We start from the raw sequence: 27781 nt of genomic DNA on the forward strand, positions 1-27781 counted from the left end.
AGCCTCTCAGGCCTCTCTGTGTAGTGGCATTCATGCACACATACAATAAAATTTCCTTTTAAAAAGAGATACAATAAGCATGTGAGGGGGTTTATAGTTGCCCTGATTAAGATGTTACACATGTGTACATTATCAAAATGTCGCAGGTACCCCATATATGCGATGCACACTCCTAATATACTACTTAAGAGCTGGGTTTGGTGGTGCACACTTTTAATCCCAGCACTTGGGAGGCAGAGGCAGGCAGATCTGAGTTCGAAGCCAGCCTGGACTACAGAGCAAGTTCCAGGCCAGCCAAGGCTACACAGAGAAACCCCGTCTTGAAAAACCAACCAACCAACCAACCAACCAAAAACAAACAAACAAAAAACTGCCTACAAATAAATCCATTTATTATTATCAATTGTTTAAAGTTTTTTTTTTCTAAAGGTTTTTTTCCGATTCTCCTGCCCCCACCTCTCAAATGCGGGGATTTCAGGTGTCTACCCGCCACCTTGCAGTCCTAGATTGCTTCCCTTAGGCCCGCGGGAGGCAGACTCAGAGCACGCCCCCTTTTGCTTCTGGCTCAGGCCTGAGTGCACTACACCAAGCGGGGTGATCCGTGGCCCAGGGGCTTCAGCTAGAACCCAAAGAGCTTCAGAGCCACCCAGCCACCCACCTCAGCTGTCAAGCTTAAGTCAAAGAGCACAAAAGGCTACATCTGGTAGGAATTCAGCTAAAATGGTGTGATACTGGAGGGGATGGGAATGCTGAATTGGAATTGTTGAATTGCATAAGGGTTTCAGGGTTTTATTTGTTTGTTTGCTTGGTTGGTTGGTTTTTCATTTTTCTGTGTAGCCTTGGCTGTCCCTGAACTCACTCTGTAGACCAGGCTGGCCTTGAACTCACAAAGGGCCACCCGCCTCTGCCTCCCAAGTGTTGGGATTAAAGGAGTGTGCCACCACCATCTGCCGGGTTTGTATTTTAAGGCGCTGAAAATATTTTCTTCAAATTTGATACAGGTGCTGGTTGGAAAACCTTGTGAATGTCTTAAGTGCCAACGTTGTTTGATTTATGCTATGTGAATATAGCTTCAACGAAAAAGAAACGAATGAGAGAAAAGAAAAAAAGGGCATGAAGTGAGAAGTTGCACACACAACCCTCTCTGGATGAAATTAAGAAAAAGTAAAAACAAAACAGAAGGTGCAATTTTGCTCAGTGGCATTTCTAGTTCTTGGCGCCCTCTGCAGGACAGATGTGTCAGTACATCTGTATGTCAGTAGTGCTGGGTTTTTGTTTTTGTTTTTTGTTTTCCCAACCCCTGGGGCTAGTATGCCCAAATTTTGAGAGATTTCCGAGCAGACCACCCAAGAGCTGAGTCCGAATGCAATCACAAGGAAGTCTTTAATGCAGTTTCGAACCTGGGCCACACCTCCAATGCACTGGCACAGCAGATGCAGAGAAGTAGCCTCAAGTCTCAATTGAGAGTTTTTTTAAAAATAGGTTTAAGACAAAGAAATGGGTTTTACAGTGTATGATTGGATGGCATTTGGGCAGAAAAGCTGCAAGCAGGGAGTTATAAGCCTTGGCGTTTCATGGTTGGGTAATAGGTGTAGGGGCAAGTTGGCCCATAGAAAAGATTGGTTGAAATAGTCATGGGGGCATTAGGAACTTTGGCCTGGCTTCTCCTAATTGGTTGTTGCTATGTGCCAGGCCACCTGCTGGTCAGCTTGACCGACAGAGAGTAGATATGGACTTTCCCAAGGTGAGCTGATTGTGTTGCTAGGGAATATTTTTCTGTTTAGACTAATTTGTGGTTTTTCTGGAATCTGGGTTCAGCCCTTGGCTAGCTTTAACACAAAGTGGAGTTTCTTTTTCAAAATGGAGTTTGTCTGGTCCTTACAGGGCCAGAACCAAGAAGAGGGTTTATTTATACTCAGTTCCCTTTGGCTTTCCCATTTCCACCTGGATCAGCTTTGCTCCCAGGCCCTGAGCAGCAGGGAGGGGAGAGTCAGAAGTCTAATCTCTCCAAGGTCCTCTCCCCCAGCCCTGTGGAGTTGTGCAGTCCTTCTCAGAACAGCCTCTTCACAGGGAAGTGTCCTGTGCCCGAGATAAGCCAATGGTCCTCAGATGTCACCTCTGGTCCTTGCCACCATCCATCTGGAGGACCTGCAGAGTGGATCCTTCTCAGGTCACAGGAGTCTCAGTAAGCTGTTTTCCCTGCTGCCTCCAGACACAGCAGAGATTTCCCTGGGATCTTCAGGACCCTGCTGTCATGGCCCTACAGCTGCACAGCAGAAAGTCATCTGGGGATGCAGGAAAAAGTTCTCTTGCCCACCTATTAAAGAATTAAAAGGCAGGACAAAAAGTGCAGCTAGACAGGGAGGAGCCACTGCCATAGGGTACTCAGGAAATCAAGGTGTTTTCTTGGGGTTCTTTATCTTATTAATAAAATAATGGGCTCAAATGGGAGCTTGGGGACATTTTCCAGTTGAAAGGCAAGGCCCAGAATAGGCAAGCTGTAAATGTAGCAGCAGCCTAAAGGATGAGGAGGGAGGAGGGAAGTGGGGTGAAAAGCCATGTCATTTGAGATAAACTGGCCCTGTGAAAAAAGAGAGAAAAAAAGTTTTTCTATCAGAGGTAGCTAGCCCACCAAGCGCCATTAGTCCATAAAGCTCCTCTGATGCCCCTTCTTAGCTCTAAAGCTCCAGATGACAATCTTTGTCCCATAGCAGTGATTTGGTCTTGCTGGCCTGTCAGGGGGAAAGTGTAAAAACAAATGGCCCAAACCAGAAGCAGCAGCTGCCACACTTTAACATCAGGCCCTGACTGCCTGGAGCCTGACATCAGTGACTTGTGAGGTCTCACAGGAATGCTGGGAGTCTAATTTTTATTGGCCCATGGTGCCTCCCACCCACTAAGCAACCAACCCCCAAGAAAAGTGCTCAGCAGGGCAGTGAGATTCCTGTAATCTAGCCAGATACTGACCCCACACAAGTTACATACCAGACTGAGTAGGCTCCCTTAATTATTCTAAGAGGGCTCTCAGTCCTCAAGGGGTGGCTGTTTGAGAATTTGCCTCCTGTGTCTCTCCTCACAATGTATTTAGGAACAAATAAACAAACAAATTTCTTCACCAAATCTTTTTAACTTGCTCTGGTCTCTTAAATGCTTTTACCCACATGCCCTTGACTTGTTGGTTATCACTGGAGGACAGCAGACCCATTGATTTACGACCTCTATTAAGAGAATCACCTTAGTCAGGTGCCTTGAGGGGCTTACATTACCCCCTTTCTCATTTACTGTTTATCAGAGACAGGGAAAAGGGGCGATGTTATCCTTAGATTACTTCCTGCTGAATGGGGGTGCGGAAGTTCTCGGGGCAAGCTTGAGCTTCATCATCAAGGTATAATCAGGAGTTGCAGGCCTCTGGCTCTGAAGCTAGAAACTAGTAATCCTGCAATAGCAACTGATTACAAGTCTGGCTAGAAATCTTTTGGATGTGTTGAAGAAAGCTAGACAAGAAGTTTATAAGGCAGGGTGCGACTGGTAGGACTAAGAAAAGGGGAAAGGGGATTAAGGGTAATCCCCAATTCCATATTCGACTGACAGTGATCCACTAGCCAGAGGCATTCAGCTGCTTCTTACATTTTTTTGGAGATTTATCTGGAGTTGTGGCATCTTGGTTTTTACTATACCCGGTTAGTTAACATAGAAACAGCGTTCCTCCCTGAGGAAGAGGCAAAGGCCACCTCTCTGCTGTTAGTGAATCGAATATGCAGAGATTTGGTAGCACTCCGGTGGCCAGTGAGTCTTATATTACAAAGTTTGGCTACCAGCATGAGGACACAGGTGCAGCTTTAATACCTTATTAAGCAAGCAATGTTGTTGTTGTTTTAATGATAACTTTTGTAAAACCTGTTTTTATGGATTTTTTTTTCAGGACAGGAATTATCATACAAAATACAAAAATAGAGAAAACAGGCATAGGGGATAAGCTCTGGTGAAAGAGAGATGGTTAAGTGGGTTACAGGGAACTGAATCAGCCTTTGACAGCCTGATATAGAGCAATTTCCTGAGCATATTTGGACAGACTGTTGGTTAGGGATGGAGGTCTCTTGGGTGTTAAACATCAACATGTAAGAGCTACCCTGGACAGGTGTAGCTAGGAGGAAATCGAGGAAGAGACAAATTTAGATATGAAAGATTTTTGGATTTTTGTTGTTGTTGTTGTTGTTGAGTGGCAGAAGTTACTACCGCTGAAAATCAACCATGCCAGCTTTGGCCGTTGAACAGTACTGAAAGCCAAGTTGTTTGTAGTACCAGAGTAAGGCTTTAATAAAAGTTGAGTCTGTGGAGAAAGAGAGGAGGGGTTGTGAAAGGAACTCCTGTAAAACCCAACTCCTGTAAAATGAATGGATTGGAGGGAGTTTCTCTGAGCTCCGAGTTGGAGCTGAGAGGCAAGAGAAGCCCAGGAGAGCACAGGGAAGCTGTGAGACTTGTAGGACAGAGCTGAGACAGGAGGGACAAGGTGGCAGAGACCCGGAAGGGCTTAAAGAAGTTGTGGGACTTAGCAGGCAGCTCCTAAGTGGAAGGGGACAAGGACACAGGGAGGTCCTGATAAAGGGAGAGGAGGTACCTGTCTAAGTAACTAGAGTTGCCCCACAGAGTGGGGGCCCCCCAGAGTCAAGAGGAGACCCACATTTCAGCCTGGCCTTAATGTCAGGGAAACTCTGGGAGAAGAGATAGGTCATAAGGAGGAGTTTCCCACCTGGGGTCTCAGGGTCTAGATTGGTAGGAGCGTCTTTGTAAGATGGTCCAGGAATTGAGACAGGCTTGCGTGTTTGTGCTGGGATGACCTCTTGGATTTATTTCATAAATTGGTCTCTAGCTAAAATGCCCCCTGGGGATTTTATAGCCTGTTATGCTTCCAGTTGGGTTCCTAGTCAGAAACTGCCTCAGCCCCAATTGGGTGGGCAGCGATAGTTTGGTGGATTTCATCTGCATGCACCCTAGCCTGTTCCCAGACTATGCTGCGAGCTTCAGAGACAAGTTTGCTGGTGAGAATTGTGTAAATGTCGCCGGAGGTGAGACTGTAAGACAGGGACGCTTTAACGAAAGCGGAGGGATTAGCGATATCAGATCCCAATCTCTTCTCTATACGAGAGAGGTCACTTTAAGAAAGGGACGTGTACCCTGACCAAGCCATCCACCCCAGCAACCTCCCACAAAGGGAGAAGTTGGGGACCAGGTTAGGCCAGGTGGTGCAAGGTAGAGGGAACCCTGTGGTGGAGCAGGGGTGAAGAGCTGGGGGACTAAGGGCTGCCGGGTGGGCTGAAAGTGGGTGCCAGGGAGGGTTGATTTTGTTGACCTATCACTGAGGAGGGAGAGGAGGAAACCAAGGGGCTGAAGGAGGAGTCGTGGGTTGAGACTGATTGTGGGGAAGCTGGTTATTTGCCTCAAAAGCAGTGGAGGAATCATTTTTTAAGCTTTTTCTTATTTATAAAAAATAATCAACACAGGATACTTATTTTTTATATACTTTTATTTTATTACTCATGTATAAAACAAACTACACACAGCAGGGAGAACCATGTGACAATCATGAGAATAATGAGTTCTATACATGTTACATTCATAGTGACTTGGCCATCTGCATTCGTCTCCTTTGAAGTAAGTGTTTTTCCTGCCTTGTTGGGTCTAGATTTCCGAATGAGATTCAATACCTATCCTATCTCAACTCTAATAGCTTAACTTCTTTATCTTGATCTAAAACGATCTTGTCCCCTAACCAGCTAAACTTGGTTGTAAAACTGTACTATCTTGTCTTCAATGCCACTCAGAGACTTGAGAAGGAATAAAACTTAAATTCCTGAGTGAACCAGCAGTGTAGGGTAGCAGCTTCCAAAATGTACAGATTGACTTAAGACAGTTTACTGCCCGGAGTCACATTGCTAATAATAAGTTTTCCTGACAGACACAGTGTACGCTCTTCACATCCAGGCACTGCGGCTTACAAAGAGAAGGCACCGTGGCCGAGGCTGCTCCACCAGACAGTGAAATCCAGCGGAGGAATCTTGTTCAGTCTCCATAGCTAGAAGGAGCTCAGTGAGGGAACAGGAAGAACAGAGAGCAGGCTTGGAGCCAAGGAGAGAGGAAACGCGGGCATAGAGAATCTCTTTCCGTGTCCCTGGCTGCTCACAGTAGTTGTAAAGGTCCCGAATAATATTGGGATCTAGGGTGCCGTTAGGTGGCTATTTTGATTGATTATCTAAGGAGTATTGAGGCCAAGTTTTATTGCAAAGGCAAACAAGTTTAGGACCCTTCAGGTCGGGGGCCGGGAGGAGAGGCTGGAGCTGAGGATGTACGGAAGATACTGTTCCCATGGATGGAAGAGGAGGCAAGGAGGAAAAATGTCACCACAGCATGTAGTCCCGATGTCCCCAGGACTCGGGAGGATCAGAGGTAGACACAAGCCATTCAGTAGGTTGTCACCACACTCCACAGAAGTCAGGACCTTAGCTTGGCTAAGTCAGAGGAGAGACTCAGCACCTAGTACCAGGGCTGTTGTAGAAGCCAGAAAGCGAGGAGGAGAACCAAGGTCTAGAAGTGTGTGTGTGTGTGTGTGTGTGTGTGTGTGTGTGTGTGTGTGTGTGTGTGTGTGTGTGTGTGTGTCTCATCCACAGGAAAGTCAGAAAGGGAGATGCAAAAGCCAGGAGGCCCTAGAGAAACTGGGTGTGCATGGGCAGCTCTGAAGGGAAGGTGGGGAAAGAGGGCAGGAAGGGGAGCACTAGCGCCGCTGGGCCTAAAAAGACTGCAGGATTGTAGCTTGTAACTCTGAGGTTCAGAGTCAGGTGAGGAGGGCTAGCCTAAAGACGGGGGGGGGGGGGGGGGGGGCACAGGGGACTTGGGGGGTACCTCTGCCTCCAAGAGTACCAGATGGGTGCCAAATGTTCAGTGGTCACTTCCTCAGACTTAGGGAAGTGTTTACACTGACCAAGGGGAAACTTACCTAATTGCCGCTGCTGGATGGGGGGGAGTGGGGGGTGGGGGTGGGGGTGGGGGCACTGATCAATCGGTGAGCCAAAAGATGGCCTGGAGACAAGGGGTCGCGTCCCAGTGTGGCACAGACATCAGGAGAGCCTATCCAAGTACACGAGTCTAAGTGTTAGGTCTCTGAGTGGAAGGTATCCTGGCCATCAGGAGCCAAGGAATACCACAAAGTCACACCGCGCAACAACCCTCACACAGGAGACTTATTGGGAGAAACACAGGCAGGCAGCCGCCTCTTACAGGGAGAGAAGCAGCAGCAAAGAACTGACCAGGTGGTTTCTTGCTCTGCATTCCGGGGGCCCCTAGCTTTCCAGGGTGGGGATTGGTGGGATTTCCAGGCCTTAGCTTGAGCTTTTCACTCTATGGGGTGGAGTGTGGCCTGTCATTCTGGCCTTTAGAGTGCTCTGTGGGTGGAGCCTAGCAGTTGGAGGTCCTCAGGGGCTGGGCCTAGCCACTGGGTGCACCTCAAGGGGTTTACGCTTACAACCAATGCAGTCAGGTTAATTTTAAAATGCGAATTCCAGGATTTTTAAAATGACAATGTGCTTCACAGTTTGTTTGTACTTGACATCCTCTTTAACAGATGGTTTCCTGTTAAATTTCTATCAGTTTCTCTGTTCAAAGCACTGGGCCAAAATCAAAGAAAATCCTAAGAAAATGAGAATTTAAAAATAATTGTCATTGTTCTCTTTTTATTTGTGAATAACATACTCCTATGTATAGTTCATAATGCACATGACTTCATGAACAGGATTAAACTCCACTCTCGTCATCCACCTGGAATGAACTTTAATTTCAGACAGGTGCAGACAAGGGGATCATAGTGGTCAACTCCTGTAATCTCAGCACTTTTGAGGTGAGGCAGAAGGATTTGTCATGAGTTCAAGGACAGCGCGGGTTACACAGCCAAGACCTCGTCTCGAAAACAAAACAAAACAAAACAAAACAAAACAAAACAAAACAAAACAAAACAAAAAACATTCGCAGCAGGCACTATTCAAGGGTAGTCTGCCTTACTCAGTCACGGTTGGTCCCATCTGCTGTCACTCAAGGCGCGATGGGGCGGGGACTGAGGTGCGATCCAATCAGGCACACATCCCGGGCGCAGGGGCGGGCCTTCGCTAGTTCGCGGGTCTTTGTCTCCCGCCATCTTTGCATTTTGATCCGTCAGACGAGTTGGGCGCCTCAGGCTTGTCAACTGCAGGAGGCGGACGGGGCCGCCTTGGTGAGTGCTGCCCGCAGAAACCGGCCGGGTCCTCCGCTGTGCCGTGTGCCGACGGTTTGGCTCCGGGAGGCCTGTGCGGGGCTGAGCTCACGGCCTCTGTTGCCCTCGCTCTTAACGTGGCTGAGCCTCCGCACTTCCTGACACTGCGGGGAGTCCTGTCCTCAGCCGCACCTCAGTCTCCCCTTGGTCCAGACCTCGGTGCCACAACTGCTGTGTCTGGTGTCCCGTTCTCTAGCAGTGACAGCCCTAAGTGCTAGAGCAGTCTGAGATCTGAGATGTGTGGGTGTGTGGGTGAGCCTGGGCTGGCCTCCCCGTCAAGCAGCAAGCTTGTATGGAGAGTGTAGTGAGCCGGGACTTGCAAGTGTCTCTTTCACGCTTAATTTAGGTCCTGTGCTGTGATTATGTTTCTGCTGCCAGTGTACCGGCCCGATGGTACAATGTACGCCGTATTCCATCTCATAACTTTGTGAAGTGTGTGTGTGTGTGTGTGTGTGTGTGTGTGTGTGTGTGCTTGGTAGTGTTGACTGTCAGCTTTATCGCACTGACTGTTGTCTACGTTAGCAGAACACACGTCCCAGAGGTGACGTTCCAATACAGCGGTTCTGGCCCCCCTGAATAGATTAATCCCTTGAGTATGACATGACACTGTATGACATGCATTACTGGGTGGTGCTGACAAGCAGGAATTGGGGCACAGTTGTAGGAAGTTAGTCACAAGGGTGGCCATGGGCCTCAGAAGAATCTGTGCAGGGCAAACACCATTTAAAACTTCAAACTCCATTTAAAAAAACCCCTAGTTCCCCTAACTTTGTAAAGTCTCAAATAGAACTAACAACAATTAGTAGAATAAATCAGAATTCCTGCGTCTTTGGTCTGTAGCTATCACTTACGTCATATCCCACGGAACTTGTAAGTTTTAAGTTGATTATTATTGAAAGTGTCTTTTTTTTCTTAATATTTATTTATTGATTATTTCTGCAGTAGTCTACATGTACATCTGCAGGCCAGAAGAGGGCATTAGGTTACATTACAGATGGTTGTGAGCCACTATATGGCTGCTGGGAATTGAACTCAGGACCTCTGGAAGAGCAGTCAGTGCTTTTAGCCGCTGAGCCATCTCTCCAGCCCCTGAAGGTATCTTCTTAAGACTGTGTCACTTGTGTCATAGTGTGTTGGTTGCTTGGTCAAGCCCTATGTATTCTAATGCTAATGACTGGCCCCAGAGATCTGGTTGCCACCCTGAGGAGCACATTCTCACGCACACCTGTCCTTGTGTAAAGCTTGCTCTGCCTAATTTAAAGTTGATTGGTTAATAAAAAAGATGCTGAAGTTTGGGGTTTCGGAGATGAGAGAGGCAGAGTTTAATGTTCCTAGGCAGGGGACCCTGAGGCAAGTAGGAGAGAGAGGAAAGGACAGAAGATGGGCTGGAAGGATATGGTCTGACCCAGCCCAGAAGGGACAATTTAGTAACTTGGGTTGTGTAGCTGAGAGAATGCTAGGTAGCTTAGAGGGTTGAAATGTGCCCAACTCCAATGCTTAAGCTTGTTTGTTTGTTTGTTTGTTTGTTTTTCGAGACACGCTTTCTCTGTATAGACTTGGCTGTCCTGGACTCACTTTGTACCTTCCTGGCCTCGACCTCACAGAGATCTGCCTGCCTCTGCCTCCCAGAGTGCTGGGATTACAGGCGTGTGCCAGGGCACCCAGCTTGCTTTAAGCTTGTAAAAGAAATATAGTCTCTCTGTCAACTATTTTGGAAGCTAGCGGGTGGGGGAGGGGGAGTGTTAAAGAAAACTGTTGCTTTATTAATTAGCATCTTACAATAGGGTGTTGCTTTGATGTTGCCTAACAATTTTGCAGTTTTTATGAAAGTTTTAGCAAAAGGTTCGAATTGTACTCAGGGCACAGCCTTTGCCAAGCCCACAAGACAAGTCATAGTGTGACTTCCTTTGCTGGAGACTGGGGGTGCTCTTGGTCGCTCACATGACATCTTCAATGCTGTATGATTTTAGAGAGGGACTTGCAGCGTGTCAGTGTGGAGAGCTCCACGAGTCAAAGTCTCAAAATGGGAAAGCAGAAGAGAAGCTACAAGAAGAGGCCAGTCACTCCCAGCCACTGGAGATGGTCCCAGCAGTACAGAGCAAGGAAGCACCAGGTGCCAGGAAAGGTAAATAAGACGCTGTAGGAGGTAATATATGTGCATTTTATCTTTACTCTCGACCTTATCTAGAAACAGTAGAATGGAATTATATGTATACAACGTACCCTTTTCCCTAAACATGCCCTAATGTAATATACCATGGCAATCAGCAATTGAAAATCCACAGGAACGCCGGCAAGATGGGTCAGTGGGTAAACACTCAATCCTGGCAGTCTGAACGAAATCTGTAAGGACACACATGCCGAACGGAAACAACCAAATCCTGCAAGTTGACCTTAGACCCCCACGTGTGCTATGTGGCAAGTGTGCACACACACTAAACTAAATACATTTTCAAAAAGCCAAATGATCATTTCAGTAGACGCAGGAAACAAACGAGAAAACCCACCTTTTGTGATGAGAAGACACAACAGTATAGGAACATAAGGTTACATTTTACTTGATGAAATCACTATTTTTATTTTGAAAGAACAGAAATAAGGCATATTAATCATCATTGTCCTAGCAGTGGTCTTAGGACCCTGGGCAGTAGAAGTGACAAGAGTCATGTAAATTGGAAGAAGAGGGTCATAATTACTTGCATTTGGAGATGAGAAGACACTGTGTTCTTTAAAAATATGACTCATGAAAAGTTGAGCAAAGAAACAAAGATCAAGAGTAAAGTCAACTGTGTTTCTCTACACAAAGAACAGTCTGAAAATTAAGTTGAATAATTCCTGTCATTGGTATCAAAAACAAAATATTCAAAATAACTTTTTAAAAAGATGTTAATTTTTATTTATTTATTGGGTTTCTTTCTTTCTTTTTTTTTTTTCCTTTTTGGTTTTTAGAGACAGGGTTTCTCTGTGTAGCCTTGAGTTCAAAGGCCAGCCTAGTCTACAAAGGGAGTCCAGGACGGTCAAGACTACACAGAGAAACCCCATCTCAAAAAAAAAAAAAAAAAGAGGGAGAGAGAGATTTTTCACTGCATTTTGTGAGGACATGTCTTTATAAGCCAGAAGAGGCCTCCGCAGGAACTGAGTCATCTGGTATCTTGATCCTGCAGAACTGAGGAAATGTAGCATATGTTACGGAAGTCCAAACAGCTAGTGCAGGGAGAGACTTGGACTGGGAAAAGCAGAACTGTAACTAATCACACCTTGTGTTTGCCTCTTCAGTTCCTGTAAAGCTCAGAAATCCCTTTGCCCACATCTATGAATTTGATGTTTCTTTTGGGCAGCTGTTAAATAGTTTATTGACTTACAGAGAGTCGGTGTCTTTGTGATATAAAATTCCACTCCATGAATGTGGTACTCTCTCTTTACTTGCTTTAAAAAATTTTTTTAAAGAACATCCTCACCTTTTTCCTTCTTTGTGTACTCGCATACTTTCGCTGTTAAATGTATGCCTGGGGTTTTATTCCAGTGCTATTGTTTTATGAGTATTCTCACATGTATAGAGTTTAGTTTTTGTATGGTTTTAATTTATTGAGTTTTCTACTTGGAATACTTCACAGGAGATCTAAATGATAAGGAAATCATAATCCTCATTAACTTGGTTGGCCCCCCCCCTTTTTTTTTTTTTTTTTAGGATTTATTTATTGTATGTGCGTGGTCTATCTGCATGTACACCTAAATGCCAGAAGAGGGCATCATATCACATTATAGATGGTTGTGAGCTGCCATGTGGTCGTTGGGAGTTGAACCAGGATCTCTAGAAGAGCAGACAGTGCTCTTAACCACTGAGCCATCTCTCCTACCCCAGATGGCACATCTTATACAGTACTGGTGCTCATATGGGGGCGGAGGTCTATGTTGATGTTTGAGTTTTGTAGACAGGGTCTTGGCCTCAAACTTGAGTCCTGCCTGTGCCTGGGATTACAGCCCCAGCAAACCTTGCCTGGGAAGGCGGGGTACCCTTATCCGGCCCTCTTTCCCCTCAGCTGTTATACTGCCTTTTAGGTTAAGAGATAAATTTTATCAGGAGAGAAAGACTGTTCTGAATTCGTTTTTGCTGAGAATCTTTACATACGGCTCCTGATTTAAAAATGGCTCAGTGGTTAAGAGCACAGACTGCTGTTCCAGAAGACCTGAGTTCAATTCCCAGCATCCACGTAGCAGGTCGCACCATCTGTAACTCCAGTTATATGGTATGCAAGGCCTTCAGTCTCTTGGGCTGTTGTCGTATGACTGAGGTCCTGCTCTTAGCTAAGTCTTACTTTTCTTATTAAAACTGTTTTCTGAATGCTAGGCCCTAGATCCAGTAGCCAGTTGGATAACCCCACGTATCTGATCACAGACACTTCGAACATAGTATGTTTAGTTGGGCATGGTGCTACACATGACTATAGTCCCTGTACCCCGGAGGCAGGGGGACCAAGAGTTCACGGCCAGCCTTAGCTACACAGAGTTTTGAGTCTAGCCTGTACTACATGACACGCTGTCTCAAAAACAAACTAACCAACCACATTTAAGATCAAGCTATTACCTACCATATTCATTGTCCTTCCCTTTAATTTTGATAAAAGTACTTCCTACTTAGTGACCATGTACATAACAAACAATTACCAAATGGGAGTTCTGGAGGTTTTTTGTTTTTGTTTTAACTTTTCTAGGATGAGTTTTCTATTCTGTCTTTGTATTTGCTTGTTTACTGTGGAGTCTTACTGTGTAGCTGCCCTTGGACTTAGCAGAGACCTGCCTACCTGTCTAGAGTGCTAGACTTAAGGTGTGCACACCACACTTGGCTGTAGTCCTTTGATTGCTTTTTTTTTTTTTTTCCTGAGACAGGAGCTCATGTAGTCCCCCCTGGCCTTAAAATAAGGGTGGTCTCTATTCTCTATTTTCTTTCTTTTTTTTTTTTCTTTTTTTATGACAGGGTTTCTCTACGTAGCCTTGGCTGTCCTGGAACTCTTTCTGTAGACCAGGCTGGCATGGAATTTAGAGTGATCCGCCTGCCTCTGCCTCCCAAGTGCTGGGATTAAAGGCGTGTGCCACCACTGCTGGCTCCTAGTCTCTATTCTTAATGCTGTATTTCCTGCTGCAGGTAATTATGTGTCACCTGGTTTCTTCCCTCATTCGTTCTTCTTTATTTGAGATCTTAGATTTAGGAGGCAAATGTAAGGATTACTATACATGTCCTCAAGTTGTTGGAATTAGACCAAGTTTTAGATGCAGAATCACTGGGTTGTCCGTTACCTGAACGTGTAGCTTTATCACTCATCCCTATCACTCCATGTGGTCCTACCTATACTAACCGACTGTTGTTTTTCTGCATTTGCAACTTGACTGTGCTGCTTGTGACTCATGAGAACTCGATTGTGTCAAAGAGCTAAGCCAGCTGCCAGTGATGATAACGTCACGGATGCAGAGCAGCTCAGAGCAGTTCACCCTGTCTGCACTGACATGTCTGTAACAGTATCTCAAAGATGTAGGTCTGCCTAAGTCTGCATTCAGACTAGATTACCAGGACACTTGTGGACAGCGTTATTCTTATTTCTTTCTGTTTTTAAAAAGTGTGTGTGTGTGTGTGTGTGTGTGTGTGTGTGTGTGTGTGTGCGTGTGTGTGTTACTGCAGATTGAACCACCCAAGGCCTTGTACATGTTTTACTGTATATAATTTATCTGTGCTTGCTAGGAATGGAAAATTTCATAGTAGCAGTATTTTGAGTTGCTAAATTAGTACAGATGCAAGATATTAGTGATTTTCCCCCTCCCAAGATGCAGCATTGTGAGACCCACTCATGAGGAGTGCGTTCCCTCATTCCTGTCTTCCGATAGGACCAAAAGCTTGAGTTGAGGAGAAATGTTTTCATTTCAGGGGCTGGTGTCCTTTGAGGATGTGTCCGTGGACTTCACCTGGGAGGAGTGGCAGGACCTGGATGACGCTCAGAGGCAGCTCTACAGGGACGTGATGCTGGAGACCTACAGAAGCCTGGAGTCCTTGGGTGAGTGAAAGTCCACAGCAGTGTTAGAAACACTTGTCTTGTGAGAATAGTAACCATGTCTGAGGTTTATCCACACACGCGTGCATGCATGTATGCTAACCCGCCACCAGAAATTGGCAGGCCTTTGCAGACTTATCACAGCTTTATATTGAGAACATTTAAATCCTGTATTATGGGAGGTTTCATCACTTCAGCTGTAGTCAGGCTTCTGCACAGAGACTGGAAGTCATGCTACTCTCCAGCTGTGCCCCGGTGTGCACTAACCATCTCTTCCCTTCCTCCCTCCCTCCCTCCCTCTTCTAGCCTCTCATCCACTCTTGCCTCTGTTTCTGTGAGTGCAACTCTGTCTTCCACATGCGACACTTGTCCTTTTGTGTCTTACTTACTTAACAAAACACAGCAAACATTCTTTAGCTCCAACCCAAAATAATTTTGGGGTTTCTTAGTGAATACTATTCCCTTATGGACAAATACCTTTTTAAATGAAAGATAAGATCTCATGTAGCCCAAGATTACCTTTAACTCATGGGCTTTAAAATACTGATTTTTATGGCCGGGCATAGTGGTGCCCAGTTGTCAGCTTTTCGGCTGATGACTGTGGTTCGTGGTCATGTCACAGTCCTTGTGCTGGGCATGATGGTGCAGGTCTGTGTTCCCAGCACCCTGGAAATGAGAAGGGAGCATTGCTTGGGCCCAGGACTTCCAGACCTACCTGGCAATGTAGGGAGGCCAATCTCAAAACGGAAATAAAATCTTTGAATTGATGTTCAGCTTCCCTGTATTTTATTGCAGTAGTTTTGGATCTTGCATTTATGCCTTTGATATATTTTAATTAGATTTCTGAATATGGTAAAAAGTAGAGGTTCTAATATTTTTCTGTACACAAGAACATACAGTTTTTGCACCAGTTATTGAAGAGAGCTTCCTTCCTACATGTTCCCGCTGCCTCTGGTGAAAGCCAGTTGGCTGTGATGTATGGATTTGCTGTTTCTCTGTTGTTCTGATGGCCTGTTTGTTACTTTCATGCCAGTCCTGTGCTGTCTTATTGTGTGACTTTTCCAAGAATGCTTTGAGTCTGGGGTCTTTTGTGTTCCTCTATAAAGATTGGCACTGCTTTTCTTTTTCTAGTTTTGTGAGAATGCTGTTGATACTTACATAAGGATTTCATTGAGTTGGCCAGTCAATTTGAGTAGTGTGGACATTTTATCAATATTGAGTTTGTCCATGACAATAAGATCTTCATTTTAGGGTACTCACTTTTTTTTTTTAAATCAGTTTTTCATATACACTAGATACAGATGGTGTATGTGTGTGTGTGTGTGTAAGGTTTATTAAGGCAGAGGATGGGCAGAAGACCTTCAGTTCTTGATTCCTGTGTGTTGGTCAGCTCCTCCCACTGTGTATTTTTACCCCTTTTGATGAGCTTGTGTGTCCTTGGAGGCACTGCAGATCTGATGATGTACTACTCTTAGGCAGAAAGCTGCTCATTCCCACAGAACTTCGGCGTGTTTATTGAGGCATTAGCACTCATGGCTTGTTCAGCCTGCTTTCTTATACACCCTAGGACCACCTGCCCAAGTTTGGCACAGCTCATAAAGTGCTGGACCCTCTCACATCAACCACTAATCAAGAAAATTCCCCATAAGCTTCCTGACAGGTCAGTTTAATGGAAACATTCTTTCAATTGAGATTTCTAGTCCCAGAGAGCTAGCTTTTATCAAGTTGACAAAACAAAACAAAACAACAACAACAAAAAACAAAACCCAAGCAGGATACCTTGAGACAAGGTCTCTCCCTGAACCTGAAATTTTCTGTTTTTGCTGGCTGACTGGCTAGCAAACTCCTGGGACACATTATATGTATGTATGTGTACGTGTTTTATTTAAGCACCATGTGAGCCACCATGTGGTTGCTGGGAAATGAACTCGGGACCTCTGGAAGAGCAGACCGTACTCTTAACCTCTGAGCCATCTCTCTGGCCCTCATTGTTTGGTTTTTTTGAAACATGGCTTCCCCCATGTAGGTCACGCTCACCTGGAATTTGTTGTATAGTCACCTGGGCTGGCCTCCAACTCCTGAGTTTCTTCTTTGATTCCCTGAAGCGAAGTCTTGCAGGTATAGTCCACCATGCCTGGCTGAATGCTTTGTTCTGGTTTGGTTTTCAGTGTTTATTCTCTATTCCTTTTGGAATATCAGTAATACAAATGCTTAAATCAAAAGTCTTAAAGGTGTTCTTCATTAAAAAAAAAATTTTTTTTTCCGGGTTAGAGAGATGGTTGAGCAGTTAGGAGCACTGGCTGCTCTTGAGCAACCACATGGCAGCTCACCAACCATCTGTAACTCTAGTCCCAGGGGCTCCGTCCAGCTCTTCTCGAATCCACAGATACTGCATGCACATGGTGCATAGACATAGATGTAGACAAAACATTCATACAGATAAAATAAAATAGATTTTTTTTTCCATTTGAAAATATGACACATGCCATTAATCCTAGCACCTAGGAGGCAAAGGCAGGTGAGTTTGAGGCTAGCCTGATCTACATAGTGAGCTCCAGGACAGCCGGAGCTTTATAGTGAGACGTTGGCTCCAAAGAGAGGGGGGAAGAGGGGAAGGGAGAACAAAACAAAACAAAACAAAATCCGTCCACAGTATTCTATAAACTTCATTCTTCTGCGTGATCAGCTCTGCTGTTAAGGCACCCACCTTTTTGTTTTCTTTAAGTTTTTGTTGAGACTTAGTTCCAAAATTCAGATTCCTTAAATTTAAAAAAATGTAGTGTGTGTGTGTGTGTGTGTGTGTGTGTGTGTTGCTGTGACATGCACCTAGAGATCAGAGGACAACTGGAAGGACTTGGTGCTCTTCTTCCTCCACACGGGTCCTGGGGATGGAACTCAAATGTGAGGCTTGTATCTGGTGCCCTTACCTGCTGAGCAGTCGCAACACCTGGGTCACTTAGTTTATAATCATCTTTGTCTCCTACATATCTGTGTCGTCTTTCTTTTTAAATTGAGTTATATTGTGTCATTTTAAGTTTTCTTAAAATAATTCTTAGATTTCTACTTCTTTTTTATTTATTCTTGTATCTGGGCCTTAACTTAGGGCTTCAGATAGACTGGCAAGTGTTTGTCACTGACCTGCATCCCCAACACCTTTCTTACTTTGTGTTTTGAGGCAGGGTCTTCTTAAGTTGCTCAGACAGACTCTGCACTAGCCTTCCCTCTGTTAGCCCCTCCCGCATGGGTACCATAGGCCTGCACTCGTTCCAGCCTCGTTTCTTCTCAAACCATTTAGCTTTATTTACTGAAGAGTATAAACATCCCACACAATGTTCAGATTTGTCTAGCAATCACTCATTTTCCAAAGGTGGGATCTTTCTGCAGTGTACTTGACTTAGCATTTGGTACAGTCTTACATTATTTCCCATCAACAGGTCACTGCATTACCAAACCTGAGGTAATCTTTAAGTTGGAGCAAGGAACTGGTCCGTGGAGAGTAGAAGTCCCAGCGCGGAGTCGGCCAGGTCAGTGGCTAAACTAAACCCCATGGACAAACAGCATGGGATGAGCAGAACCCAAGAGCAGTTTTCACTGCCAGCACTGTTTCTAGTCATAGGGTCAGCTGCTGTCATCCATCAGATAATTCCTGTGGACATTCTCCGGAGATCTCTCACGTAACCTTTACTCTTTTTTAGTTTGCTACGTATTTCTTAAAGTTCACAAATTTTTCTTCCTTTCTTTCTTTTCTTTTCTTTCTTTCTTTCTTTTTTTTTTTTTGAGACAGGGCTTCTCTGTGTAGCCTTGGCTATCCTGGACTTGCTTTGTAGACCAGGCAGGCCTCGAAATCACAGAGATCTGCCTTCCTCTGCCTCCCCAAGTGCTGGGATTAAAGGTGTGCACCATCGTGCCAAGCTTCAGTTTAATCTTGACCCTACTTTCTCCCCACTGCAAATTTGGTATACCTGATACATAGATGGGCATAGCATATATATAGATTTAAGAGTGATCATGATCTAAGTGATTTGGAAATTGACAGCTTAATAAAAATATCTATATCATACTTTTCCAGGCATTAGCCAAGGGGATGGATGAGGAAATCAGAGAAAGAGGCCCAGAATCAAGTCTTGTGTCCCACAGGATCAGAATCCACGAGAGTGAGGAGTACTGGGCAAAGCCGATCAGTACAGGAAAGGAAAGCTAAGCTTGGCAGGACAGGGAGTATTTCACATTGAAAGGCTGAGAGTTCTGTGTGGGTGGGAGTTGTCATCAGCAGTCTCTTTATGAAAATACTTGGAAGACAGTAGACTTACATAGAAGATTCCTCTTGGACTGTAGAAGACAGCCTAATGCAAAGTGGAAGCTCCCAGAAGCAGAGAGTTACAAAGTGGGGTGCATGTACCTTAATATAAGTGAAGAATGACGGCACCCTGGGCCTCAGAAATACCCAGAAAAACATGTCAAAGAATGATGGGCGTGGCTTAGTTTCCTGAATGAAATCCACTAGTCCAACAGGGAAAGAGACTGGGACTTCCTGACCCCATTAGGCTCGGGGAAGTATAAAACTGATTTGATTAGGAATTTGGGGGTTAGTGTTAGCTGTATTAATGTGGGAATAAGGCCACCTGTGTTTATAAACCCACCCCTTAGGTTTCTACTGTGGTTCCTCGTGGAAAGGTGAAAACTGAACACAGATAATAGTCCTTCCCTGAGGCTGAACTGAATTTCTGATCAGGTGAAAGACAGCCATACAAACCTCCATCTCAGATAGCTAACTGTAATTTGCCATTACAAGTCAGAAAGAAAAGGAAAGAGGGGTGAATTGTAGGAAAGACCCAGAGTGAAGGAAACAGAGAAAATAGCAGATGGAAATGAATGTACTGAAAGATACAGCTAGGCGGTAGGCGAATATTTAACTATCTCATGTTTCAAATGAATAAGGCGTCTTAAGTCAAAAAAGTGATGTGATTTTACATCATAAAGCCTAATTTATAGATTGACTGGAGACAGATCTATATATATCATATACCAGCATCATTTTGCAATCATAATGGAATGAGAACGAGAGGCTTATGTCGTGATAGGAGCTTGGCTACTTCTGTTTTCTTTTAGATGTCCAGGAAGTAACTGAACTGAGTGACTCCAGCCAGGGCAGTGAGGAGAGACGTGTGTGGCACCTTGTGATCACCAACAGCAGCACGTCCACTGAGGACAAAGTTAAAGCAGGAAAAACATTTCATGTGAGCTCAAACCACCTTCCCAGCCTGGCTGTAAAGAACAGAAATTCTTCTGGAGTGAAGCCCGCAGCGCTTACGGTATGGCGGAATGTGCCTCCCCATACTGAGCCCGATGACACGCAGACCGGAAAGGAAGGTGATGGCTCTCTCATTAGTGAGCCCCCCATACACGCAATGCATCATGGGCTGTATAATGGAGCTGTAGGTACTCGACAGCATTTTCAGTGTTACAGGCAGGAAGCGACCTACAGCACAAAGGTGCCATGGACGAATAAGAGATTTCATATTGCACGTAGTTCCAGTGAGGTTGGTGAGTCTGAGAAAGCGCCTGATGAGGTAGCTCTTGATGCCGAAGATATGAGTTGGGTAGGGGATGGAACTTTTGAATGTAGTGTTTGTAAGAAAGCATTCTGCACAAAGCTTAAGCTCACTAAACATAAGAAAAAACACAAAGGGCAGAAGAAATATTACAAGTGTAGTGACTGTGAGGAAACCTTCACTAAGAAATCATACCCCCACCCCCAGAGAATACATGCAGGACTCAGGCCCTGTAGATGTAAACAATGTGAGAAATTTTTTTATCAGAAAAATGTGCACCAGAGAGGCTCCAGGGGAGCAAAACTCTACGATACATACCAGTGTGAAGAACGATTTAGCGTGAAGCCGAGTGTCAGGAGGAATCCGAGAACCTGTGCAGGTTCTAAGCCCTATGGCTGTAATATGTGTGGGAAGTCATTTTACCGGAAGTCACACCTCAGCAGGCACCAGAGAATTCACACAGGTGAGAAGCCTTTTGGATGTAAAGAGTGTAAGAAGACTTTCTACCATAAGTCATCTCTCACCATACATCAGAGAACGCACACAGGGGAGAAGCCCTATGAGTGTAAAAAATGCAGGAAAACTTTCTACTGTAAGTCAGACCTGAACGTGCATCATAGAAGCCACACAGGCGAGAAGCCATATGAATGTGACAAATGTAGAAAGACGTTCTACTCTAATTCACACCTCATTATACATCAGAAAATCCACACAGGTGACAAGCCATATGAATGTGAAGAATGTCAGAAAACATTCAACCGTAAGTCAAACCTCACTGTGCATCAGAAAACACACACAGGTGAGAAACCTTATGAATGTAACGTATGTGGAAAAACTTTTCACCGTAGGTCACACCTCAGCATGCATCAGGCAACTCACACCGGTGAGAGGCCCTATGGTTGTAAAGAGTGTGGGAAAGCCTTCTACCAGAAGTCAAGCCTCAGCAGGCACGAGAGAAACCACACAGGCAACAGACCGTATGCATGTGAGGAATGTAGAAAAACATTCCTTCATAAGTCATCTCTCACTGTCCATCAGAGAAGCCACACAGGCTACAAACCATACGCATGTGATGACTGTAAGAAAACCTTTTACAGTAAGTCCCATCTCACTGTGCATCAGCGAACCCACACGGGGGAGAAGCCCTATGAATGTAAGATATGTCAGAAGGCTTTTCACCAGAAATCGTACCTTAACAGGCATCAGGTAACCCATGAAAGCGAGAAACGATTTGAATGTCAAGAATGCAGAAAAACATTTTATCATAAGTCATCTCTCACTGTACATCAGAAAATCCACCTGAGGGAATGCCTCTGAGTATTGTGTGAAAGCTCTTAGCAGAGGCCTCTGCAGGCATCAGACAGGTCACACATTGGGGATATTCTAAAAATGTGGACAGTTTTTTTTTTTTTTTTGAGAAGATGATTCTGTGGCACAGTTGGCGTCCTTCGCTGGAACACAGTCTCCAGTGTGTGGCCTGTGGCCGTGTAGCAGCTGTACCCAAGATGGGCGTAAGTGTGATGGTCTCAGCCACACCCACAGGAGCCTAAGTTCTCATGAGCCCCAGGCTGAGGTGAATAAGAATATGGCCTGCAAGATGGCCTTGACTTGCAGGATGGACTTGTCAGAAAGTCACCTACGTAAGAGAAAACTGATTGGAGAGATCAGAGCTATCTCAATTTTATCCCCAAATAACCGCCCCCCCTCCGCCCCTTTTTAAAGGTTATTTGAGGCCTGTTCTCTCAAGCCATTGTGCGTGATGCTTGATAAGAATGCAAAGCCTCCATAACAAACTCACTTAATACAATTGAGAGAACTTACATGCTTTTTAATATTTTGAGATTTGGACACAAGGGAAACCTGTGCAGAAAATTGAGAATACTTTGATAAAGTGTCATTGAGCTTGTTTGGTTGGTTGGTTTGGTTTGGGTTTTTTGAGACAGGGTCTCTCTGTATAGTGTTGGCTGTCCTGGACTCACCATGTAGACCAGGCTGGCCTTGTACTCAGAGATTCACCTGCCTCTGCCTCCAGAGTCCTGGGATTACAAGCGTGTGCCACCATGCCCATCTCATTGAACAATTGAAAAAAAAATCAAATATTGATAAGATGTGTAAGTAACTTTGAACAAAACTTCCATGTCAGAAGTTTGTAATGAAAACTATCAGTCTTTGTAATTTTAATATTAACTTTCAAATGGAGGCACACGTGTCAATAAATATGAATGATATCATTGTCAGAGTACATTGTGTCTGGGAGCATGTATGGTTATTGTGACTGGAGGTTGGGACTTGGTACTGGCATGCAGTACATAAGGGCCAGCCATGCTTTTTAGACAGCCTATGTTGCATACAATAGTCTCTTTTCCAAACCTATTTATTTGGGGTTCTTTAATCCTTACATCTCCCTTCCAACCCAGTTACCCAAAATAGGTGAGAAAAGAGGTTAATGGGAACAAAAGTAGACCGTTTTGGACTTGGTTCCTGGGAGTGATTCCCCTGGTATAGTTGGCAGGATTTCAGCAGACCAGCAATTGAACCAAAATCGCTGCTGGAACCCGGAGCCCTGCAGCATGGAGCGGTCTCTCTAGGAGTGTTTCCAAGTGGAAAGATGAACAGCCAAATAATACCAAGACCCAAAAAGCCCCCGCCTCCTGTTTTGGGCTCACATATACATATATCTCCTGTCAGAGTCTGTACTAAGATGTGTTTCAGCTGGTAAAAATCAAGGCCCTGCATGAGGTGGTTTGTCCTCTAGTGGATAAACATCACCTGTTCTCACACAAGTCTGTTGCTCATCCCACACTTGGGATCAAAACAAACAGTGTGTACATACACTACACTCATTCACTTATATATTTGGGTGTTTTATAGTAATGGAAAGTTCCTTTGGAGGGACCTAGGTTAATTATAGAAAATGTGCTTTGTATTTGTTTTGTTTTGTTAACAGTGACTGAGGTCCAGGTGTGCCCCAGTGGTAAAGTATGTATAACATTCCTGAGACCCTGGACTCAGCCTCCCTACATACATGCATATCCTAAGAACTAAACATGCCCACATGAAATACCATTCCAGCCCGTGTACTTATTCTATAAAATATTTAGTATGCACTTTCCCCACTTCCTTCTACTGTAATTGTGAACATTGCTATTTAACTATCCCTTAAGTAAGCAAGACTTTTTCTAGTTTATGAAGCTAATATAAAGCCTGCCAGTTGACCTGATAGAAATGAACAAGTGAACTCCCACAAAAACCCACTCCTTAGGCCTCTCCTTCCACAAGTTAGAAGCTTCTCTGGGTGGGATCTTGCCCTGGAGGAGCCCTCCCCTTTGTTCCAGTGCAGATCACATGTAGCAGGGTATGCTGTGCCTGATGTGTGGCTGTACCCTCTGAATTAAAACTGTCGATCCTGGAGGTGGGCCCATTAAGACTTGGAAACCCCTAAAGTCTTACGAACGCCCCCAAATGTATAAGACGCACAAGGTCCCTTCCCTTCCCAAGTATATATAACAGGAAGAGCTGCTGGGGAGGGAGGAGACTCTGGCCTGTTGTGACCTGCTGAGTTTCCAGCACGTGTCCCAGTTTTTATGAGCTGCCACAGTACCGGAGTGGGCTTTGCAGTGATGCAGCTGCCGGGATTATCCTGTTCCTAATAGGTAGCTCCTATGTTCCTAATAGGTAGCCTCTATGTTCTTAATAGGCAGCTTCTATGTTCCTAACAGGTAGCTCTTGTGTTCCTAATAGACAACCCCTATGTTCCTAGTAGGTAGCACCTATGTTATATATAATAGGTAGCCTATATGTTCCTAATAGGTAGCCCCTCACCTATACGCTTGTGAGCTCAATAAATTCATTGGATTCACCTGAGTGGAGCTTGACAGAATTGGCTCTTTTGTCTTTTGGGCTGTCTGGGCTGAGTAGAGGCCTGTTCAGCCTCCTCAAGACAACAGTGGCCTTCAGGCAGCTCAGCTGCATTCTGGTATCTACTAGTGTCAGTTACAACTGTCAAACTACTGTTGTGACAAACACAAATGCCCCAGATGTAGGCCAGACCACTGCATCAGGCATCATCATAAATAGGTGTCCTCTGACATATTACATTTTTTAAAGTCAGGGTCTTGTTATGTAGTTATGTAGCCCTGCTGGCCTAGAACTATCTATGTAGACCAGCTGGCCTCAAACTCAGATATCTGACTGCCTCTGGATGCTGGGATTAAAGATACATGCCACATAACTGAAATACTATAAATAACACGTCTTGGAAATGATTTCATTTAATGGATAATTTCTGATACACATGACTCTTAATGTTTTATGGATAAACATTTCACACATGATACAAACTTTCGTATGCAATGCTGGTGTCAGGTAAGACATTTAGAATTTATTGAAATTTCATGTTTTTCTCCACAAAATGGCTTGAAAATACACAGGTGACAAGGGCCCTCTCCTGAGTGAATTTTCTAACACAAAAGGTTCCCTGTCTGAAATGCTTTTAAAATGGGTCACAATGATTTTGCATTATGTTGTAGAAAGCTCATGTAGAATTGTCATATCACTCAGACAAATGAGAGACTTATAAACACATATAAAACCTCTGCTCTCTCCAATAAAATATGTCCTTAAGTCAGTGTCATTTTCTATACCTCCTTGTTACCTAAGATCATCTAACCTGCCTTTCAGGCCATGAGTACACACCCAGGGATAATGTATTGCAACTCAGGGCTGGGGTCAGAAATAAATGAATCATCACAAATGTTAAAACTCAGGACATGTTCTCTGGATAACACTACGCCTATGGGCTGCCAGTCCCAGGGTAAAGAAAGCCGATCTCAGCACATAGGCCCTCTGCCTATAGGACTTCTTAGCATGACATCTTCCGTTTTCATAACTGTGCTACAAATGTTTTCCCACACGTTAACAGCATTCCTCCTATTACGAGTTCTCCAATGTGGAGGCCAAATCCCTATAAAAGGCTTATGCACATACATTATATTGATGTACTCAGCCCGTGAGTTCTCCAGAGTCGTGTCCATTTAGATCACAATCATGTGGTTTCTCAGGAGTGGGGGAATTTTCTGACGTACACACATCTGTTTATGTTATACTTATGTATGTGGGAACACGGTTACCTATGTGAGCTCTTGCACATAACCCAAGCATATGAACTATTTTCTAGCCTTTAAAGGTTCCCCCGTGGTTTTCATAGTCACAGGGTTCTGTGTGTGGTTCTCTGGTGGAGGCAGATGTCTGACTTACAGAACCCAGTTTTTGTACACACGTTACATTGGTATGGCTTATCCTGTGTCTTTGGTATGCAGTAAAGGATGCCTCACAGCTGGAGGATTCCTCACACTGGCAGGGCTCCTCACCTGATGACTGCTGAGATCTGACAGCGAGGTAATGGTTTCTACACACACACACACACACACACACACACACACACACACACACACACACACCATTCAAACAGTCAATCAGTTGTGTGTTTGGCGGGTAGTGAGTTGTATCTGCTGTTCAGACTTCCTTCCCTTTCCATCTGCAGAGCGTTTCTATTTGAGTATTCTGATAAGCATTTGCTGGAGCTGCTTCTGAGTCCTGACATTCATATGGCCTCCCCACTGGGAGACCTCTCTGGTGTGTATCTAGGCTTGACGTGTACCTCTCAACTCTGTGGTACACATGGAGAGATGGCCAAAGTCTGAAAGGCTTTGCTACACCCTGTACATTTGCAGGGCTCCACGCCTGTGTGAACTCACTAAGACTCTCAGAGCTGGGACTTTTGACGAAAGGCTTGCCGCACAGCTACACTCAGAGGGTTTCTAGCAGGATGCCTTCTCCAGTCCTGCTGCAGACTGACTGCTCCGGACCCACAGCTAGAGGGCTTCCTACCTGTAGGATGTCTCCAGTAGCTAAGGCTTGACACCTGGCAGAAGCCTTCTGCAACCCTGCACTGGCAGGTGTCTCATGTTTTGAGTTCACTAATTAACAATGAGATGTGACTTAAGACTGACAGAGTCTCTGCAGCCTGAACACCCACAGGGATCCCCACCTCTGAATTCTTGGCAGTACATGGAGAGGTGACACACTTAAGCTTTTTCTGCATTCTTCGCGTTCCTACGGTGTCTCACCTGCGTTAGCTCTGTGATGGCCATGAGGTCTGTCGCCTCCTAGGCTTCCCTGGATCTCACGCATGGGCTTTCTCACCCAGGTGAGTTTTTTGATGTATAGTGAGATATGACTTGACGCTAAATGACTTCCCACATTCTTCACATTCGAAGGGCTTCTCGCCTGTGTGGATTTTCTCATGTGTGGAGAGATTTGACTTCTGGTTAAAACGTTTCCCACATACATGACATTCATACGGTTTCTCGCCCGTGTGAATTCTCTGATGTACAATGAGGCCTGACTTGATACTGAAGGTTTTCCTGCACTCTTTACATTCGTAGGGCTTCTCACCGGTGTGAACTCTCTGGTGTATAGTTAGGTCACACCTCCTTTTGAAGGCATTGCCACAGATGTCACACTCATAGGGTTTTTCGCCCGTGTGAGTTTTCTGATGTACACTAAGATTGGACTTCACACTGAACAGTTTCTTACACTCTTTACACTCATAGGGCTTCTCACCGGTGTGAGTTCTGTGGTGTAAATACAGGTTTTGTGTGTGTTTAAAGGCTTTCCCACATACTTTACATTGGTAGGTTCTCCCACACCTGTGACGTTTGCGAGGAGGTTGGTTGTTGATTTTTGCAGATGTAGTGCATTCATGGGGCTTTTTACTGGTGTGTGGTCTCTGGTGCACACTGAAATTTGAGTTTGGGCAAAGTTTTTTCATACAAGTACTCTGTTTACTCGGGAAAACATTCTGGTTGACCCTCTCTTTTGGCATCTGACACACACATTTCTTGCCATCCTTACACCCACAGGGCTTTTCCCATGGATGCGGAGTGCTCTGAGGATTTACAAGACTTGGTTCTGTGTTGAGTGCTGGCTCACCATCAGCACACTTACCATAGTTGCTTTTTATGCATGGTTTTAAATGCTGAGTATGGCTACACTTGTCAGAGAATGAATTCTTACACATGTTACAATAACCAGGCTCCTCTCTTATGTGAGTCCCGTCTTGGGCACTAACAGTCAGCTCATCAAAGGCTTTCCCATATTCTTTGAACTTACTCGAGTCATCTCCCACAGGAAACACTTTATGTGTCCACACAGTGTTCCCATTGAAGGCTTTGTCACGTTGAGAATACTGGAAGTGCTGCGGCCCACTTTCAATACCGTGATCCAGACTAAGAGGCTCGGCACGTCTGCATGTATTTAGATGACCGCGTTCTTCAGTGGCCTGCATTTCAATGGACTCACTAGGGAGGTACACATTTTCCCATATACCAAGCCCCTCAGATCTCATTCTAGAAGAGTCTCTGTTCTTAACAGTCAGGTGTAAAACACGGTGGGAACTCATATTAAATATTTTCCCAAAGTTGCGCCTCTCCTCGGCTGACACGTCACCAGTGATGACTGGGTGGCTCCCGTGTCTCCTCTGATTGTCCCATCTGGCCTCCTTCAGGCTCTTTGCGTGCTGCACAGCTGAAAGGAAATAGAAGTTGCTCCCCGTGAACAATACAGAAGCCATTCTGATAGGTCTCAATACAAAAGTCAAAAAGTTCCCCGCTAAGGATGTAACAAAATCAGGGCTGGAGTGATGCCTGGGGGCTAAGAGCACTTGCTGCCTGTGCAGAGCTCCCGCTGGCTTACAACGTCATAGCACGTGTTGCACGAGTCTGTTGACTTAGAGTAAGTTCTATGATGAAATGAGATACCACATGTTCCTCATCAAATAGGAGCCGTTCAACAGAGCCTGGGCTCATTTGGCCTGCAAGTCTAAGACCTTC

General features: G+C 44.9%; 2 protein-coding genes across 5 annotated transcripts in view; one reads left to right on the forward strand and one right to left on the reverse strand.

The window, feature by feature from the left end:
* The first annotated feature begins 7792 nt into the window (after positions 1-7792).
* On the forward strand, positions 7793-22131 carry LOC311586983 (zinc finger protein 39-like). The gene is made up of 5 exons (XM_084763340.1): positions 7793-8257; positions 10267-10421; positions 14214-14340; positions 17772-17861; positions 19447-22131. The coding sequence occupies exons 2-5, from the start codon at positions 10320-10322 to the stop codon at positions 21204-21206; spliced, it is 2079 nt and encodes a 692-aa protein (XP_084619466.1). The 5' UTR covers positions 7793-8257; positions 10267-10319; the 3' UTR covers positions 21207-22131.
* A 2011-nt stretch (positions 22132-24142) lies between these two features.
* The window catches only part of LOC311586984 (zinc finger protein 39-like), a 35722-nt gene continuing 32083 nt past the window's right edge, over positions 24143-27781 (reverse strand). For all 4 annotated transcript variants that reach the window (XM_084763347.1, XM_084763345.1, XM_084763344.1 and 1 more), the window contains exon 5: positions 24143-27476. In XM_084763347.1, coding sequence (XP_084619473.1) covers positions 26074-27476 — 1403 coding nt within the window. In that variant the 3' untranslated portion in view covers positions 24143-26073. The remainder of the gene's footprint in view (positions 27477-27781) is intronic.

This window comes from Acomys minous (genome assembly GCF_964271855.1).
Source record: "Acomys minous genome assembly, chromosome: 16".
In the NCBI taxonomy this organism is placed as follows: domain Eukaryota; kingdom Metazoa; phylum Chordata; class Mammalia; order Rodentia; family Muridae; genus Acomys; species Acomys minous.